Genomic DNA, 20485 nt, shown 5'->3' with positions numbered 1-20485 from the left:
AACCCATTAACCTGATCAGCTAAAATCAATAGCGTCTGCTCCCAGCAACTTCAAATGCAAGTCTTCTTATGATGTGGTATTTTCGGAACTGTCACTATTCCATGCCCTCTTCTGACTCCGTCCTGCCGCGCTAACAAATGCTGATTTCTAGCCACAAGAAATTATCACAATAATTACTGTGATTCTATGATTCTCCAAAAAAACAGCGCTCCCTTTCCTCTTACACAAGAAAAGTGTTGTTCCTTACTCTGATATCACTAAATCCAACACTCTAAATTCTCCTGAATCAAAAAATAGCTACATTCTGCTTTTAAGACTCCTTATGAAACTCATCCAAAGCCATGATTTCTGCCTAGCTGGTACCTGAGTGTAGTTCTGCAGCAGGTATTTAACAGGGGACTCCTCGCACACCCATCTTTCTTCAAAAGCAGCTTCTGATACCCACTCTCCTCCTGGTGCCTCTTGTGGCATCCTAATCCTGGCCTCACAAGTAGCACAAGAGCAAGCCAGGACCACTCAACCCCATCAGCCCCTCCCTGGGCAGTTAATGAAGAGACACAATATACACTGATGTGTTTTGAGCCCAAAAAAGCAAAATGCCATCCTACAGCAGCCTGTAGGTTGGATAGTAGAGGTAGGAAAGAAAGATGAGGAAGTGTTCTGCATCCGTTTCATGAGCAACAACAGACTTTCTGCTGTGGCTCTGTCACCTCTGAATGGTGCATTAATTACATATTTAGTGCTCCTTCAAATTGCAGCTGATGAGCATATGGCAAGAGAGCTGAGAGAAGGGTCAAAGAACAGGATCTTGCACACACTGTTGGATACTGATAAACTGACAGGGTCAATTGCTTTCAACAAGACAATCCTGTGATAATTTCTCAGAGCTACAAAACAGCATTTGTTAACATAGCAGCAGGAAATCAGAGCAGGGCATGAGATGACAGTTCCATGTCAGGCTAACATCAGCTTTCTCCTTCAGAGAGCAGAGCCTTTGCAAGCACACCTCTCCCCAAAGGCTGCAGTTTATATACAGGTTCTCTTCCACAAGCACAGGCAAACACTGAGGCCACAGAGTGAAACCAACGTAGGATTCAGACCCAAAAAGCACGGGCGGTTCCTCACACAACGCTAGCAGTGGCTTTGGTGTAGGAGGAATTAACAGCAGCGGGAAGTGAGGGAGAGAAGTCAAATTCCCAGCCCTCAGACAACTCCATTCTTAACCCAAAGATGACACCAGAGATTCTACATTTCCCCCGAACTTAAAATCTGTGGCAGCCTACCACAAGAACACTTGTTCACCTGCACCAGAATAGCAAGAGGATCTGCAGACATTATAAAGCAGCTGAGAATGAGGCAAAAAATGCATCAGTCAATAAAGCTGAAAGATAAGGATGTTACTCCTTACCTGCTACAGAAACCAAGCATCTGTTTTAACTATTTACTAAAAGAATTGTCTCCTAGATATAAAGATACATGGACTTCAGCAGCGCAAGTTCACAAGAGCAAAGTCCGTAAGGTCTGCTGCTACATCAAAAATGAACAGCCTACTTGAAAGGAATAAATAAAATGATAAAGTTCAAAAGGCTTACACTTAGATAAGCAACAGGAACACCTGCATGTAATCAAGCATCTTAACACTGAACACGATGAACTACAGATAAGCAAATCTGTAAATTGCTGATGGTTAGGAAAGCTTATAAAGAGAACAAGCTCTGCTCTTTGGCTCTACTGGTGGTTATCTTAGTCCTGAACTACAAGTGCCTTTTATCAAGACATGGTAGTGGTGCTAGGGCCTTGGACCTTTACAAAGTGCTTTGATTTACAGCAATAACAACTTCAGAAAGGGCACTGCTGTGTTGTAAACATAAAAGTTATTACATCATTTGACTCCAACTACCATTACATTCATGACACCCTGACTTGTGGAATCAAACTCTATAATCCAGAGACTGGTTATAAAGCAGGTATGTTTATTCCAGCGTTGCACAGCGCTGGGTGCAAGGGGGATAGCTCCTCCAAACTTGCACACCAACCTGTAACATCGTGACACAGATATAGGTACACCTCATACATAGTCAGTGATTTCTCGGAATTCTGATACATATTCAATAGGTCTTTAGCATGCAGACCCCCTCTTGTTATCACCCATCTTATCAGGGAGATGCAACTCCTCTTTTGGTATTTAAACTTCTAATCCACTCCTCGCCAGGTGTCTCAGGGAGATCTCACTCCTTATTTGCATCCTTCCTGCTCTCCCAGACCCATTGTCTCCATTCCTTGTCATTCTAACTAACTAGATCATTCCTTTTCCCACCTACAAACTACATTTAACTATCCCCCCTTATTCTAAATTCCAACAGAACCTCTGCTTCTTGCTTCACTGTTCAACCCCTCACAAAACTAAAAAAAAAAGGAGCTCTGGCTCAGCTGCTGTACTATCTATGATCACACTAGATCTAAAATGTTGATGAGTAGCACCACAAAATTCTTTATAAGCCACAAGTCTTGAGAACCTAAACTGCTCCCTGGGCTACATAAAAGTACTTCAGCCACCCACACCCACCCCCCCCCCGGCCATACAAATCCTCTTAATTCCCATTTTCCTACTACAGGCATATCTTCTGACCCTCAGCCCGCACACAATAAGCTCCCTATGCCTCACTAGCCCCTGTGCAGCACAAAGACCCCTCCGTGGCCTATAGAGAAAGCAAGAGAAAGGCCGCCGGAGCACAGCGGCCCGAACGTCGCCTGGAGCTCTAGAACATGCGCACAAAATGGCGGCCGCCCCACGCGTCCTGAGCCGCGCGCCGCCCGGATGAGGCGGAGCAGAAGAGCGGACGAGGCCGCCCCAGGGCGCCGGAGCGCATGCGTGGCGGTCGGCCGCAAGATGTCAGCTCAGGGGGATTGCGAGTTTCTGGTGAAGCGAGCCCGCGAGCTGGTGCCGGGCGATCTGTGGGCGGCTAAGGCCTGGCTCATCACGGCGCGGAGCCTCTACCCCGCCGACTTCAATATCCAGGTGAGCGCTGGGGCACCGCCGACATTTGAAGGCGCGGCGCGCCGCTCCCCCACGCGGCCTTGCGGCGGGCGCCGCGTGACTGACGGCTGCGCCGGCCAATGGGCTGGAGAGGCGGGGCGGGCCGAGCGGTTGCCGTGGTGACGGGGTCCGGCGTTTCCGTTGATCAGCTGACAGAGCCGGCCCGCACTCCGACAGGAGCTGTAGTAAAGTTTTAGAGCTCCTCGTTGGCAGATGGCTTCCAAAGTAGATTGCGTTTCTGCGCTGCGCTTGACTGGAAACCATAGTCACGGATCTCTCTGGTTGTTTTGTTTGTGTAAAAATAAAGCCAGCGTGTTAGTATTACTGCATGTATATGCATACAGACAGTCCCACATCGTGTGTGCTTAGGTAGGCCAAGCCCGCCTCTTTGTTTCTGCGGTGCTGCAGTCGTTTCCTCTCCGGTTCTGTTATTCACGTGCGTGTCCTTTGTGGGGAGCTGATCCGTTGTTGTGGGGTTGTTTGGAGTGGGAAGGACAATGTGCATTCAGGATTGATTAGTGCGTTCAGGAATGCCCATGTCCCGTCCTTCCCTCCTGCAGTACGAGATGTACACCATCGAGAGGAACGCTGAGAGGACGGCGTCGGCAGGCAGGCTGCTCTACGACATGTACGTAACACAGGGAGGTTTGTCCTGCTAGGAGATTGTCAGGTCGCTCTGCATTCTTTGCCTCAAACTTTATTGCAGGTTTGTGAATTTTCCAGACCAGCCTGCAGTATGGAGGGAGATCAGTGTTATTACAGCAGCGCTGAGGAATGACTCGCAGGACAAGCAGACGCAGTTTTTAAGAGGTAAGGATTTTAGTCTGAGAATAGGGAGAGTCCAAAAGGAACCTAAAGATAAGCCCTCTGGTTTCATAGCTAGTGGGGCAAGTACACGTCTCTCCGCTGGAACAAAAAGCACAGTCTGGTAAGCTAGTGTAATGATTGCATGCAGAGTAAGTGGAGGGTCACTAAGGGATCATTGTCAAAATGATTCCAGAGAACAGTGAACAATCATTCAAATGGAGTGACATAATTTGTGTAAAGTGAGAGTTACAGAAATGGACAGTGACCACTTGAGGTCTTGGCATTCACTGCTAGCAGCCATGGGCAGATTTGAAAGCAGGGTTTACACAAATAAGTTGTAATCTCCTGTTTGCAGGTAAGCATCAGAAATTGTAAGAATAAGCAGCAAATCTCTCCTTGCATTCAGGTTATTCTAATTGAGGAAATGTTTGCATTTTCATGGAATGGAGTTCATAGAGAATACATCTAACTTATAGGGAGAAAAAATGTGTTTTTTTCTATGCCTCATAGCATATTTAAAGTGGAAAAGATATTTTTTTAGTAATAATCTTAGAAGTGATACATAAGCAAAGAATGTAAGTGAAGATCTTGAAGAAGCATATTTGTCAGATGTTTTTTCACTGTTCTACTCATTAGTGTTCTTACTTGTTAAGTTCAGTGCATCCAAAGAAACGCAGGTTTCCTACAGGCTTCATTCAGAGAGAGTATTTTTGTTTTTTCAGGCTCTGGTATTAAAAACCTGAAAGAAATGTAAGGAAATGTTTTCAGTCAATGCAGTATGGTCATATTGACCTTGTCTTTGACCCTTTATCAGCCACCTTAGCAGTTGAAATGCAGTGAGTTGTACTGTATCTTTTTTTAAAGGACTGTTTGAAACCCTTCCTGGTCGAGTGCAGTGTGAAATGTTACTGAAGGCCACAGAGCAGTGTTTTAACACGCTAGAAAGGGCAGAAATGCTATTGCTACTTCTACGACGCTTCCCAGAGACTGTGGTACAGCATGGGGTAAGCATAGCTCATAATAAGCATTTTATGTGTTTGTTTTGTATTTGCAATGAATATTCCCTGCTTTTTGGAAAAAGAAAAAAATATAACAGACACAGAGTGTTGAGGAGTATTGCAGTCTAAGAGATAATATTGTTTCAGCTTTTTTCAGTAAATACTCATTGAGGGCAAGGTACTTTGAGGTTATAAGTAGACTCTGAGCAACGCATTTGCTTGGATGTACGAGTCTACTGCTGGAGCCCTTTAGATGTTGGTTTACTTATATTTAAGCGTAGTTCGAAGACTGTAAAACCTGTTAGTTCTGAAACTAACTTGAACTAACAGATGGTACTTCATACCTGCAGCAGGCAAGAGTGTGCAGGTCTGGTGACGAGCTGCAAATGTAAGGTGTGGTAGCTCCATTGCTTTCATGTACCTGTGCACGTCTTTACTGATACAGTCACAGGCACAATTCTTTTCATCCTGGTTTTGCTGTCTCCTGGCATTGCTTTTCATCTGGTATTACGTGGTACTAGTTTAATGGCATAGATACTAGTGCGTCCAGTGAAATAGTTAATTCTTACCGAGTTAGTCCCTGAATAATTGTTCATCTTCATTGAATTGCAATTCCAAAAGTTCCCAAGAGCACTGGTCCACCATTTGTTTTTCACCTCTGCTTGTATAGGTGGGCCTTGGAGAAACATTATTGGAAGCTGAAAATATTGAAGACCAAGAATCCCCAGTGAATTGTTTTAGAAAATTGTTTGGTAAGAAAATGCTAACATTCTTGTTTTATTGTACAAGTTTATATAATGGCAGTGTTGGAGTTAAGTAAATTGCTGTCTTAGTATTACAATTAGAAAAGCACTTTATTCAGAACAGTGTCAGGCCACTTTAGGGCAGGATTACCATCTGGCACAAGTAGGTATTGCAGTCATTCATGTGAGGTTCTTTGTGAGCCTTCTTGATACTGCTTTTCTGAAAGAGCGGTCAGATGCTGGAATGGGCTGCCCAGGGAGGTGGTGCAGTCACTGACCCTGGAGGCGTTCAAGGAACCTTTAGACTATCTGTTAAGGGACATGGTTTAGTGAGAACTCTTGGTGGTAGGCAGATGTTTGGACTGGATGATCTTGTAGGTCTTTTCCAACTTTGGTTTCTATGATTCTTTCTGGTGTTTGTGTTACCAGAGATGGGAATTTACATTGCTAATTGAGAAACTTAGGACAAATAGAATTTAAAAATTCCACAAACTCTAATGATTTTGTTTTGTTCATTTGCTATTTTAGTGTGTGATGTTCTTCCTCTAATAATTAACAACCCTGATGTTCGACTTCCTGCCAGCTTGTTATATAAATACCTAAATAAAGCAGCAGAATTTTATATTAACTATGTAACTAGATCTACACAGACAGAAAGCCAGTATCAAGGTAAGAATATTTTTACAAAATTAGACATTCCTAAAATACATTTTTTCCTTCCTGAAATCTGGCTTATAAACGCATCACTTCTGTGTAATGTATCTTGTACAGAAAGATGAATAGCTGCATTTGATGTTTGTTAGACATTTGATATAAAAATGTCTCATGATTGATTAACTAATTAGTCCTCACAATATATATACAGAGAGGTAGAGCAAAAATGTCTAAGATTTCCTCATCCAACCTGTCAACTCTGATTACCCTGAAAGCTCAGATGTCTTTGTACATTTCTTCTTGAGTGTCCATCAGTTAGTTTGATTTCTTTCTAAAGAGAAAAATGTGTTTGTTTTCACAGGTTCACAAGATTCATCTGATCTTATGTCTCCAAGCAAACGTAGCTCTCAGAAATACATAATAGATGGCCTTACAGAGAAATCATCCCAGATTACAGATCCTTGGGAGAGGCTGTTTAAAATATTGTCTGTGGTGGGAATGAGATGTGAATGGCAAATGGATAAGGGAAGAAGGTGAGAAGTATTTACTTTAACAGGTATTCTTTCTCAAGGAGGATTTATCTTTTCAATTCTTAACCAGAGAAGGACTGTAACATGAGGAACATTTTCAGTGCAGCTTTTCTTTCAAGACTGTATAATGTAAAGTAAAAATGTGAGCCCCCTTCAAATTAGTTTCTAAACTATATCCTTGTTGATCTAAGTCATACATAAGAACTACAGCGGTGTGGGATATCCTTTCCTAGGTGCCACAACAAATTAAAAGAAGGTGAATATTTACTGAAGTTTCACTGGTGTGCATTCCTAGACATCCCTGACATGCAGCTGAGGGATTTCCTGAGCAAAAACCTTAAGCTTTTCATATTCAGTGTGAATCGTTTGCTTTAGTTTTGTGGTCTGTGTAACATGCTGGATTTTTCTTTCTTTCTTTCTCAGAAGTTTTGGAGATATTTTACATAGAATGAAAGACCTCTGCAGATACATCAGTAACTTTGATAGTGATGCACATGCTAAATACAAGAATCAAGTAGTGTATTCTACAATGCTGGTCTTCTTTAAAAATGCATTCCAGTACGTCAGCAATATCCAGCCATCTCTCTTCCAAGGTTAGTTTTCATTGCTAATGCCTCAAAGATCTTTCCTCAGTAACCTTTTAAAACTCTCGGTTTACAAAGTAACATGGATCCTCTTTAAAATTCTCCCAGTCCATTACTCTTATTAGCAGAAGTAGTTCAGGACAACTTCTGTACTGGGTTGGAGCAAAGAGTTTAACATAGCGTTAAAAGAGTTTTAACCTCAGCTAGCAGCAGTAGCCTAGTGAAGAGAGAAGTAATAGAATAGATGTTATGTATAACATTACTAGGATTTATTCCCACTCTAGCCCAACTCTAGACCACACTGAAGCTGAAAAACTCAGCATGGCTGTGTATAGCTTTCAGTAATGTAAGGGAAGGTTTGCAGCACAAGTGAAGGGTGAAGTTTGCTTTGATTTTTAAGACCGGAGATTTTGGAATAAAGATTACAGTGTGCTTGCCTGCTACTGAGAACAACATATCCTTTGGAAGGCAAAGCAGCTGCTTAGGTGTTCTGAGAAAGGAGAATGAGGAACAGTAAATACCATTCCTTTCTTCTCAGGTGTTACACATAGGCAGCTCTTGAGACTTCAGTGTTAAAACTCTCCCAGGATCCCAGGTGTGGTGCATACCTATCTGTTTTCTCACACATGCTATTTTCTGCATTCTGACTTGGCCATTTTAAGTGCACATGGGTTACATCGTAACACAGTGAAATATGTGATAGGGGAGAAGTTCTTTCAATCTGCTGTAGCTTTTGTGTTGGGGACATTTAACTGATGATATCTAGTTGAAGGAGGCAAAATCATCACTTAGTAAGTGTAGCAGGTTGGTTGGTGTAGCACCAACTTCTATTGACAGCTTACGTGTCACTTTAGGTTCCTTAGGTCCAGAGTTGAAATGGATTCTCTTCATCCTGTAATCTCAAATTAGTTCTTTCCAATTATGAGTGAGGCATTTGTCTTAAATCCTGCAAATACAAACAGCACAAATGCAAGTACAGAAAACTCTTGTTGGCGTTATTGTGCTTTCTGGCAGAGATCTCAAAAAGGGAAAATGGATTAATGCATTTCCCCTTTCCTTTATGTTTCTTTTTGTTTGAGCTTTGCACATCTTTGTGTAATTTGGTTATGCAAACTGAGAAAATATTTTGGGAAGGAAGAGTTTTGCAGCAGTGAGTGATGATGTAGCTGTCTGTTTTGAGATCGTGGTGTAGTCCCATTTTATATCTAATGAAACTTGAGCATTGAGATCTGAAATAACAAATACCAGATCTCACAGATTGTTCTGTGATATCAAGGGAAGCAGAAATCATGTATCCTTTACCTCAACATGAGGTTCTTGTAGAAGCTTTGAGAGTGATGATGGGAGCTCCTGTACAACTGAAAGCAATCTCAATGGTTATACTGGGAAAATCTTGCTTCTTTGAGGCATTACTACCTGTCAGCACATTATTTTGACTAATAACGAGAATGTTTTGAAAATATTGCTGTGTTTGTAGCCATTAAGCCCAGAGCCATCTGTTCTGTTTACCTGTTGAATAATTGTATTTACATAACATTAAATAATGCTTGATGAGGAAAAAAAGCTTGCTGCCAGAGCGTATCTTAGGACCGCTCTGTAAGAAAAGGGTTCAAATAGATATCCTAAAGCTTGTGAGATATTTCTTGTGTGTCTGGTAAATGTGTTCTAACCTTTACTGTGAGGCTGCTTATACAGCTTAATTGAATCGCATTTCAGATTTTATTCTTTAACAGCATATTCCTTTAGCATGAAGGAGGAAGAATCAGCTTGTTGTAAGCGCAGTACTTTTCAGATCAACTGAGATCTAATTTATGTTTAAATCCAGGTCCAAATGCTCCAAACCAAGCCCCACTGATTCTTCTTGAGGATGTGACCAATGTCTATGGCGATACAGATATTGATCGTAACAAACACATACACAAAAAGAGGAAACTTGCTGAAGGAAGAGAAAAAACAATGGTAAGTTCTCTAGATCTTCTTTTTGTGAAAAAGATGGCACCGATGCAGGAATTTCAACGGTAGAGGTGTTGATGTATTTTTAGAGCAACCCCAGAATAATACTTTCTGACCATTTTATAGAAACATGCTTTTTGCTAAGAACAGCAAGAGGAAAACAATTTTTGTAACAACTGCTGTAGACATGTATGTGTGGATATGAATATTTCAGCTTAAAGAAGCTCGGCAGAGACTGCAGAAGCTATTAAGAATGGCAATAGCAGTCAGATTTTCTACAGGTGGAACTGAATTAATTGATTTCTCATTACTGAAACTGAATACATTTACTTCATTAACGGAAAGCCACTTCATAGATTTTCTGCGATAGAAGTACATACACTTACATGGGAATGTTTCCTTTGCATTGTGGCACAGGAGGCTTAAACTGAGTGCTAAAATGTAAGTATGTATCCTTCAATCAGTAATTTGGCTAAAGCATGTCTAAGAGAATAATCTCTTGGAATACTCTTTATCACGCTGTACCACTGACTTTCCTGGTAGGGAACCAGGTTGTTCTAATGTCAAAAAAAAAAGCCAAGTGAAATAGTGGAAAGTCATGTAAAGGCTACGAAATTAGGATCTCGGAGTCTCTGTTTTGGGACTGCTTGCTTTTGTTAAGCGGAACTTCTGTGACTTCAGATTCGTATGAAGTAAATATAAGCATCGAATCGTTGTTTTTTCATTGATTGTTAAGCAGAGCTCAGATGACGAGGATCCTTCTGGGAAGGCGCGAAGTCGTCATATTGCAGTTAATAAGGCAGACCTTGCAAACTCCATTGAAGTACTAGAGAGCTTTAAACTGGCAAGAGAGAGCTGGGAGCTGCTCTGTTCACTGGAATCACTAGACAAAGGTAAGGCTAACAACAGACAACGCTACATTCACCTTTTATTGCTGTCATTTTAGTTTTGCTGAAGTTGAATTTCTGTCAGTGGGAACCTTTGAAATACACCTTAATTTGCATTACAAAACCACAACACCTAGTATTTTTGATCTAGGTTCTGTAAGAAGCTGTTCTCAGTTGTTACTTTTCTGAATGTTTCTTGGCTTTTGTTTCATTCCTCATGCCTTCACTTGTTCACTCACTTCTTTTGGAAGCAGCTTTTGCTGAAGGAGCAATTGATCAGTAGTAGTGCTTCTAGGTGAGGATGTGCTGCTAATGGTTGCTTTAGTTCATGCTTAAGCAAATTGGATTTATATTGTCTGATAACACCTAATGTGATAATATTGAAAACAAATTTATCTTCTAAAAAGTAAGCAAATACTGTCATCTGACAGCTTTTGTTGGACACTGAAGGAAGTGTGATTGATTGTATTGAAAGAGTATCCTGTTTTTAAAGGGTTTGACATTCATGCTGTTTTGTGTTTTCTAAATGCAGTTGTATATTTCTTTTTGGATCATTGTTTTTTTTAACGCAAAGCTATAATGTGCTGCTTTTTTTCTCTGATCACTTACACAGAGTTCAGCAGAATTTGTTTGTCTTGGAAGACTGAAACCTGGCTTTGGTTAAGAATCTTTCTTACGGACATGATTATTTACCAGGTAAAAAAGATAAAATACTAATGAAAATGACTCCATACTATTGCTTTTTCTTTTAGTGAATAGCTGTTCTGATTAGCTTGTGAGATGCCTTGTGTCTACTGATTTTATGCCTTAAAGTATGATCCTTTACGGGATGGAATCATACCATTCTTAGCACAAAGCTGGGTACCCTACACAATATTCCTGGCTTAAGTAGTTGTTCTTTGAGTCCAGCTAGCACTGGCATATGGAGAAGATGAGTAGGTATATAGTGTGATGAGATTAAAATGCAGTTTGTCTGTCCATACGTTCTGTTGAGATACCATCAGAGAAAATAATTTTCAAATCACGGGTTTAAAAATGCATCAGTTAGGTTTAAAATTAGTTATCTGAATAGAAATTGGACAGATTCTAAGCATCATCCTACCAATCACAGAACAAAGGTTGTTCTTTCATGTATTTCCCTTGGTATTCTTTTATTCTTGCTGAAAGAAAGCTGTTTCAAGCTTTGACTAAATGAAATAATAGCTAACTCCAAAGAGCACAATTATTTGTTTCAGTTATGAGAGTCTATAAAAAGGCTTTTTAAAGCAGAATTGTTTTTCTCCAGCCTTGCAAGTGCTGGATCCACATTCATGTACATAGCACATCACTGGAGAATTTTCTGCTAGACAGGAATGTTGAAGCCTTGGTATTTAGACATCCACTGTTTTGAAAGCTTTCTATAAAGGAATTTTTATTTGTCTTTCTATCCATCTTACACAGAAGGCCTTAATATTCTGTTCCATCTTCCTTTTAAAGGGGCAGTACAAAAAAGCAATTAGCAGCCTGCATCACTTGGCAGCTCTTCAGGGTTCTCATTCTCCACAACAAATTACAGGGCAAGGATCACTAGAAAATCAGAGAGCACTAATCCAGTTAGCAACGTGCCACTTTGCCCTTGGAGAGTACCGGGTATGTACAGCATTCCACGCACTGGTCTTTTGTCATCTGTGGTTCCTATTTGGCTTTGAGTTTTCTCATCAGTCTGCTTCCAGTAGGGTATCAAACATAAGTCAGGGTGTACAGAAAAATCGATGTTTTGCAGGTAAAAGAATTACTCTTCTTGCCTAATCTGAGTATCCATTATTATCTGCCATATACACTCTACTTGGTAACTATAATTTATAGTAGTGATAAAGGCTTGAGTAAGGATCTCAAACCATCCTAGTACTGTTGGAATAGTCTTTCCCTCTTTTACAGCTTAATATTTTTTCATTAGAAATCTAATTATATATCTGTTCAGACCTCTTTCTGTCTCTAGAAAATTACTTTATAATTCACAGCATTTCTGTCATACTGTTCAATTGTCATTTTCCTGTTCTATTTTTACCATGGACAGAACAAACTTACAAAAACTATTCCAAGAACTGACTGGAAAATGTTTTAATTAATGTAATTAACTTAAGAAACTTAATTTAGACTTGTCTATTTCTTGCCGATCTTGTTTCTATCTTGTCTCCTTTTTATAGCAAACGTGTGAAAAAGTTCTTGACCTCATGTGCTGTATTTTACTTCCAATACAAGAAGGAGGTAAAGTACAGGAGGAGCAACCTAAAGTAAAGTCTAAATTCAGAAAAGGTATGTAGTTGCTGCTACCCTAAACTCAGGGTCATCTCAATTTTAATCATTGTTTATATAAAACGTAGATAATTCTCTACTAATACTGTGAAAAACAGAGCTAGTTCTTGACTCCTTTTTTTCTTCTGTTAATTTGTATCCTGCTGATACCTGTTAAATTGTTTTGGGGACCAAGTCCTTATGCAGTGAAAGAGAAAGGAAGGATATTTTTTTAAATGTCTAACTTCACATTTTGAATCATTTGTAATTACCTTCCAAGTTTTCTTCCCTATCTGAGATTGTAGGCAAGTGTTTATTCATTTTTCTTTGTTCAAATTTCTTCCATACTTAGAGAATCAGAAGAGCACTAAAGAAGTCTATGATAAACTATTCTCTTGCAGGGTCTGATTTGAAGCTTTGGCCGTGTACTAGTAGAGCTATCATGCCTTACTGCCTTCATCTGTTATTAGCTTGTTTCAAGGTAAGCTATAGTCTGCTAATCTCAAGTCCATAAGGCCTAGCAAATGTAGCGGGACTCCTGAAACTGCATGGCCTTATTCCAGTGGTGCATTAGGCATAAGGAGCTCTGCTTCAAGAGTTTCCCACCTCAGTGGGTTTGTGAATGGACACTTCTATTTGAGGGCAGAAATAGCATTTGTTCTTCTGCTCATTTAGTCATTATAGGTTGAGGCAGAGAAGATAGGATTTACCTCAAAATACTTTTGCCTGTATCTCTAGACTTTGTTATAAATCACCTAACAAAATTTGGCTGGGAGTTTCCACCCAATTTTAAATATAAGGGCAGAATGAAATACACTTCTTAAAGAGCTTGTTTTGTATTTGTACAGATGCAGTTAAGTCCAGTCAATTTCTAAGAGTAACGTGACTTTCCTTATCTTCTCAATGCCTTTTTTTTCCCTGAAGCTCAGAGCTTTCACTGACAACAGAGATGATACAGCCTTGGGCCATGTGATTGTTCTGCTTCAGCATGAGTGGCCAAGGGGTGAAAACCTGTTCCTGAAAGCCATCAACAAAATCTGCCAACAAGGAAACTTCCAGTATGAGAATTTTTTCAACTATGTCACAAATATCCTTTCTCTAGCCGGGAACATCTTTCACATCCAATATTATTTGCTGGGGTGTTGAGAAAGCTGTTGGATAGTTTCAGCAGGTCCTCTCTGTGAATAGTATTCCATATTATTTACATACAGTGCAAGCCTCTCACAATAGCTGTCAGTGAATAACGGACCATAAATATGCCTTCTGTTGCCTATGCTTTGTGTGGGTAAGCTTTGGGGTTGAGTGAGATAACAAGTTATGTCAAGGTTCATGCAAAGCATGTCTGATGTGTGGTCAGCTTTCTTACATATACAGAGAAGGTGGTATGTGCCATTATAGGGGTATATTCTTCAGTCTCAGCCTTGCTATGCAGTGTGTAGGAAAAGAATGTAAATGAAGCCAGTGAATTTGTTGGGAGAGATATGGTCCTAATGACATGAGCTTTCCTTGCAGTCAGACTGTACGTACAAAAAGAAATTGACTGACTGATGTGTGTTTTGCACTTCAAAAAACCATTTTTCCTTAATTTCTGGAGGGCTGGGAATACATGCTGTGATCTTGTTTAGCACTTCTAGAAATTAGATGTTTTAACAGCTGTTAATTGTGGCTGTCCTTTGCACAGTGTGACCTCAGATGTGCAGGAAAAGGAGGGATGTTCACTATATTGTTTTCCTTTAGAAAAATCTTTAACGTTTTCTTCAGATATTGATATGTTGGAAGAATTTGCTTATTTAAGAACACAGGAAGGTGGGAAAATCCATCTGGAACTGTTGCCAAATCAAGGAATGCTGATCAAGTAAGGATGGAAATGTATTCACTCTGCTTTTTTTATAAGTAAACTACATTCTGTTGTAAACTACATTTATTTAATATTCAGTGTATTAAGTCTGTCATAGCTGTGAGTTCAAATGTAAGGAGTTGCATAAGGAGCTCAGATAATCTCTTCCACTGATCTGTGAGCTCCTCTGTGGAGCTCTTCGACTTTAAATTCCTTTTACACAACTTTGTTCTTCAACATTGCATTTGCTTTAGAATTACGTGTATTACAGTGATGCCAGACTGTTCTTTCAGCCAGAGGCTTGGCTTGCATTTGCAGGAATTCTTTAAATAATTAGGTGCAAGTGCAAGCTGTTAATAATTCTGCTGAATGACAGTGCTAAACAGAAAGCACCACTTGTTACAAACAAAGCTATGAAAGACTTAATATAAAACATAAATTACGCTCCAGGTATTTGACCTTTTGTCTGAATTAGCAGATCATCTGTCACTACGTACTGAACAGCTTATTCTACTCGACTTATTACAAGATGGTGAAGAAAATTAATGAATTAAATGTGGAGTTGGAGTTGGGACTGAACTGTTGCAGGGTTCAAGAGGCAAAGTATTTGGGAATATCCTGACTGTTTATTAGAACTTGTTGCATTTTGGGTTTATGAAAGGGAGACTAGTAGAATTTGACAACGTTCCCATTCAGGTCAGTGTATTCTGGCTGTTCACTTTAAGTAGAACTGGGTTAAAGTTCTCAAAAATGGGAGCCTAACATAAAGTAACAGTGCCCAAATTTGAATGAGTAAGTCAGTTTTCCAGAGTTCTTTTAAGCCCTTGATTTTCAAACTCTCTACTCTTGCTGTATCTCACTGCTTGTAGCAAATGCATGAAAACAAAAATCAGGGTGTGCTGCTCTACGTATGATGTTACATAATAGTCTTTGCCAGCAAGAGCATTCTGCACTGAAGGCCACACCTGGTAAATTCTTGGCTGCTATCTCTAGTTAGTTTTAATAGTTTAGTGCTATTTCACTGGATCACTGCTTTTACTTTTAATTTGCATGGCAGCTGTTACTTATTGTTCTGACTTCACCAGTCAGAATAGGTAGTGAGCAGTGCTTCTACTGAGACAGAAATTTCTTTGCCCTCCTTCTGACCAGCGTTAGGTTTTCTGAATGATGGCAAATGCTTGGAGAAGTCCATTTCTTTGTGCTTATTTTACTACCATAGTCAAATATCCTGTCCAGCTGGAAAAGGCTAAAATTAAAGTGTCTCTTATGTGGTTGAGATCCATCAGAGATGAAACACTTTGTCAGAGAGCTGAGCGGGAAAAGATGACAGCTACTCCCCGGTACCCGAAATGTTTCTTTAGCTGGACTGGTTTTGAGGGTCAGAAATAGTGCCAACAGTGTTGACCTCAGATAATTGATTAGCTTACTTGCCTCCTCCAGCTGGGCTTCTAATCAAGTGTGCCAGCACAGCTCTGTTTCCTAGGACATTACCTAGCTACCTCTAAACGGTTTGCAGGCTGAAATCTGCAGACTGGCTTTCATCTTTCAAAAGTCTCAGCAGTTTTGGTTGTTCGAGCTGCTGCATCATCTTCCCAGTGATTGCAGAGGCAGCTCAGACACTGTTCACGCACAGGAAGACACTCATGATTTTTGCCATAGCAGCCCAAAGACAAAAATTGTCCTTTTGCCTGATCTTTTCTCAGAATAAATGAGCATAGCAATCCCATGTCATAATTAACAGGATGACAGGTATATCTGTTGTAACTATGAGCTTTTGTATTGTGAATTCTTATAGAAAGTTTTCTTTCCAGGTGAATTCTACATTCTTTTACCAGTATTTTCCTCAGGGGAGACCATTCCTTTTTCTGAACCCAGGAAGTTTTAAAACCACACTGGTTTTAAAAAGCTGATGTATGGTCTTGGTAGTCAGGTTCTGCAAAATGTAATATACAGCTTGTCAGGTTTCCCTTTCATTGTATCTGTTGTGGGAATATGAGGCTCCATAGTTTGGGTTTCATTCTGTGGTGGTAGAGCCAGCTCATTGTTTGCACAGCCAGCAAGACTTCTTCAATGAGCTCTGAATTCCGCTATTATTTGCCATTAAATTCCATTATAGACAAGATGTGTTTCATAGTTGTACTGATTACCCATGGCAGTGTTAGCTAGTGAGGTTAAACAGGAAAAGAACAGTATGCAGGAAGTGGCTGATTGATGTAATGCTCCTATTTTTGATAATCATAGCCTAATTAGACTGATCATAGACTACCAAAGACTGCATGAACTTGATGTGAGAGCTGATGAGTTTTTTACCTCTACTCCCATTCCCAGCTCATCTCTTCTTGAGGATGGAGGAGGAAATCTTAGTTGAAGTGAAACAAATCACCTTGAAAGCTTAGTTTTTATTCTGATTGTGCATTTGGGTATGTTTACTTTTGACTGTAGATCTTGCAAACAGTCATGCAGACACAGTTGTGCAGAATTCTGTTTGCAAACATCTGCCACCATGGAACCAACAGTGTCTTGCTGTTACTTTTGTTTTCTGTTTCCCATGTTCATTTTTGCCAATATTGTATTCATTCGTGACAAGAGCTCTTAAAAATATCTCACACGATTGAATAATTCCTGTGAATATTGGATTTCAGTTTTCTTACCTGTATTGCAGAGTTTCTGTGCTACTAAAATGCTCTTTCTTTATCTGAGGTGAATTTTTTTTTTAGCATAGCTCTCCATCCATATTTATTAAGTTGTATATACTAATCAGAAAGCGCATCTGTGAGATCTGAAGGTAGGCACCTAACTCTATAGTAGAGGTATATATGTCCAAGTTTACTTCTCAGCTCCTTAGCATCTGAATTTTGTACACTGCTTGAGTGCCTCTGTAAGATTTACACTGTTTTGAAACTTGGGTTAAGAAACTAGGCCTGTTGTCCCTATACCAAATTTCCCATTTCTCCCTATATAGGGCATTGGATTTGCTCTAGGCTGTAAGTGTAAGATTATTATAGATAGCACACAGAGATGAGGACTTCACAAAGACAAACGGAGGCTCTTTTTGGATGATAGTTCACATGACCCTGGGTTATAAGTGTCACCTCTATGACACAGGGAGGTTGCTCTGAGTGGGCATTTCTGCAGTGACATTATGTCGCCCTCTAACAGCTTTATTTGTGCGTGGATAGAATTCAAAACAGTGAAAAAGGCCATCTAACTAAAGGTTATGTATGCAACCTGCAACAAATACTGTCATGTACACAATGTGGCTGATACCTGCTGTGCATGCACTTGGCTTGAGCTCAGCAGCAAATCCCTTACCTCAAGCTGTGGGCTCTCCCCCTTCACTGACACGCTCTCACTGGCTGTGCAGGGAAACTGTGGTATCTGCGGTGCTCCTCTCCAACCCTCTAGTTTTATTGTCCTCTTATCCTGTGTTTACCTTGAAAATAAATTTTTTGATACTGATATGAATATAATTAATGCATTCCTAAATATTATATATAATATATCACCCAAGACAGTTTGTCTTCACTCAGCATGGCCTAGGCAAGACCAAAGGCTGGACACCCTTGGATTAAATCTTTTCTGATGGGCACACTTCCTGGGACAAGCAATGACAGTTCATTGTGTTACAACTGTGAATTGGTTTCTGCACCTACCACTGTTGTTTCTCCACACAAGTATGCATATCTATTTAGATTACATTTGCAGAACAGCCTTAACAGTGAAATTTGGGGATGTTTGTATGTTCAGTGCTGTTCAGGTCCTGCACTCCTTGGACTGCTTGGTGGTCATACTGCTCTTGGGCTCATCTTAGTTCTCTCTTGCCCCTTTTTTTTTTCTGGACAGTTGTTGTGCACCATAGGATGAATTGGTGTGTGGGTGTTTGAATACTGCTATTTGCTGTTTTTTAAAGGACTTCTAGCCCTCCCATGGGGTTACTGCAGCAGGAATTCATACCTGTGCTACAGCCCAACATACAGACTGCTGACAGGTACCAAGTGGAAAAACCCCACTCATAGTGTGCTGTGTTTCGTCAACATGTTTTACTGCCCATGGTTTTCAGCAACTTATTATTCAATATCTATCTTTTTTTTTTTTTCTCCCTCCATTTGTGCCTACATTGCCTGGCAAATCATGTTGTTCTATATAACATCTATTTTTATTTTTCCCATAAATTGCCAGTATCTGTGTCCTTTCAATTTAATCAATCACTTTTCAATTAAACAAAAGTAGAAATATGCCAAAACAGTAGCAACGTTCAGTCACGCATCAGCAAGCACATAGCCTTTTCAAGATAATACTGGATCCATTTGCAGCTACTTCTTGTCAGCTGAGCTGTTCTGAAATGTTTTCTGTTGTCTGGCTGTTACATGACAGACATCTTCAAGAGTTCTGCTGTCCTGCTGGGTAGCTGTAGGTTGTTACAACCTCTAGGTTGTAACTGACTGTAGCACTCACCTGCCAGCAACGTTGAAGGCAGTGAAGATGGAAAATGACTTATCCTGTAAACTGAAGATGGTAGAGTATTTTCAGTGCAGTTTTGCTTTGCCCAGCCTAGCTCTACTCTTCCAGTAGCCTCTTTGCCTTTTCCACGTGTAACAGAGGTCTCTGCTGTTTCAGCAGAAGGGCGAGTGACTGGGAACAGAATTCCACTTTGACAGGTTTCCTCTCAAATTCTGGAATTGACGATTTAATTGATGGTGGGATGTCACTTTTGATTAGGGTAGTTCCTAGACTTTGCCATCCATTTCCAGCATTGGTGTGCCTTCACCATTTGTTTCCTTTCTGTCTTTCACTGTGCATGCTGGGTTTGGTCCAGATCTTCGCTTCTTATCTCTGACTCAGGACTTCTCTCAAAGCTAACATTTTTACTTTTCTCTCTTATTTGTTTTATGCTGTTCCTTTAGTAGTGCTAAGGCTTTCATTTCAGGACATACCCTTTGCCTCCTGGACCAAGTATGGCTTGCAGCTAGATGCTATGAAGTTTTGGTCTAAATGTACAGAGTTCTGGATCAGTGTGAGCGAAGCCTGGAGCTTTGACACTGCAGAACACTGTTCTACAGACAAGACTTCAGCTATTGAGCACAACAGGCCAGCATGAGGAAAAAGAGCCGTTAATAAGAAAGGCTTTTTCCAGGGCAGTAATCTGAGTTTCACCAGCCAGAAGTGCTTTAGCTTGCTCAGTTAGCAGCCCTTTTGTTCTCTGCTTAGAATAAATGCATTCCTGGTGTCTGGTATCTCCCTAAGAGCAACTTCTACTGGTGCACACTCAGCCTGGCTTGATTTCTGTGCTTTGTGTTGGTTTGTGAAGGGTTCACTGCACCTTGTTTTAATTAGTACCCACAGGATTCTGTGCCTCCTTAGCGCACCCTCCACGCAAGAAGAACGTCATAAAACGTGAGGTAAACAGAACACATTCTCCCGTTAGCCAGAACTGCATTGTTTTCTTTCCTAGCAGCCACTATAACCAGAGCACTGAAAACAGTCACTTATAGAACTCCAGGCTTTTGGAAGACTTTTACGCTACTAAACACTTTCTTCTTTTTAAATAGCCTAGTACAAGCTTCAGATCTCCTTCTATAAACTCAGGTATGATAGATGCGCAGGTAGTGATACGTAGTGCCTTTTACATTTCTGTAGTGCAGCAAATAACCCTGATCTGTTTTTTTGTCTCTCTCTTTCCTTCACGGCTTAAGGCATCACACAGTTACCCGGGGTATAACTAAAGGAGTGAAAGAAGACTTCCGCCTGGCCATGGAGCGCCAGGTCTCACGCTGTGGGGAAAATCTCATGGTGGTCTTGCACAGGTTCTGCATTAATGAGAAAATACTGCTCCTTCAGACTCTTTCTTGAATGCACTGGATAATGATGCACCCTCTCTCGGGGAGAGAGGAAGGTTTTTAGTTATCCAAGCAGCAGCAGGGCAGTGGAAAAATCACTTGTCTAAAGGTACAGAAGTTCCCTGTGAGCAACAGGTTCTGCAGTACATGAACACAACTCAGTATTTGGTCACTGCTTGGTTTCCTCATGGAGGTGGATCAAACTTTATAAATAAAACTTGGTTTAAGAAGCCTTCTGGAATCTGTTGGTTGGTTTGGTTCTTTTTTCCTTCTTTTCATAGGCATTATACTAAGGTGTGTGTCTTAATTATTTCCTTCCATATACATACTCAATAGAACAGTTG

The 20485-nt window shown here is 40.4% G+C and overlaps 1 protein-coding gene across 2 annotated transcripts; it reads left to right on the top strand.

Annotated features, from left to right (window-relative positions):
• Positions 1-2783: 2783 nt before the first annotated feature.
• INTS10 (integrator complex subunit 10) lies at positions 2784-20293 on the top strand. Of its 2 annotated transcripts, XM_072335168.1 has the most exons (19): positions 2784-3019; positions 3598-3665; positions 3744-3847; positions 4709-4848; positions 5513-5594; positions 6114-6254; positions 6601-6772; positions 7193-7362; positions 9179-9312; positions 10046-10199; positions 10807-10889; positions 11670-11822; positions 12380-12488; positions 12869-12948; positions 13392-13547; positions 13775-13781; positions 14229-14322; positions 18215-18292; positions 19998-20293. In XM_072335168.1, exons 1-19 carry the CDS (start codon positions 2819-2821, stop codon positions 20152-20154), a joined length of 2283 nt encoding a protein of 760 aa, XP_072191269.1. In that variant the 5' UTR covers positions 2784-2818; the 3' UTR covers positions 20155-20293. The 2 variants fall into 2 exon arrangements, with proteins under 2 accessions (XP_072191269.1, XP_072191270.1); XM_072335169.1 differs by lacking the exon at positions 18215-18292 and having other exon boundaries at positions 2785-3019.
• Positions 20294-20485: the final 192 nt, after the last annotated feature.

Source organism: Excalfactoria chinensis, chromosome 4 (assembly GCF_039878825.1).
Source record: "Excalfactoria chinensis isolate bCotChi1 chromosome 4, bCotChi1.hap2, whole genome shotgun sequence".
NCBI lineage: Eukaryota > Metazoa > Chordata > Aves > Galliformes > Phasianidae > Excalfactoria > Excalfactoria chinensis.
This window is presented reverse-complemented; position numbering and strand designations above follow the sequence as displayed.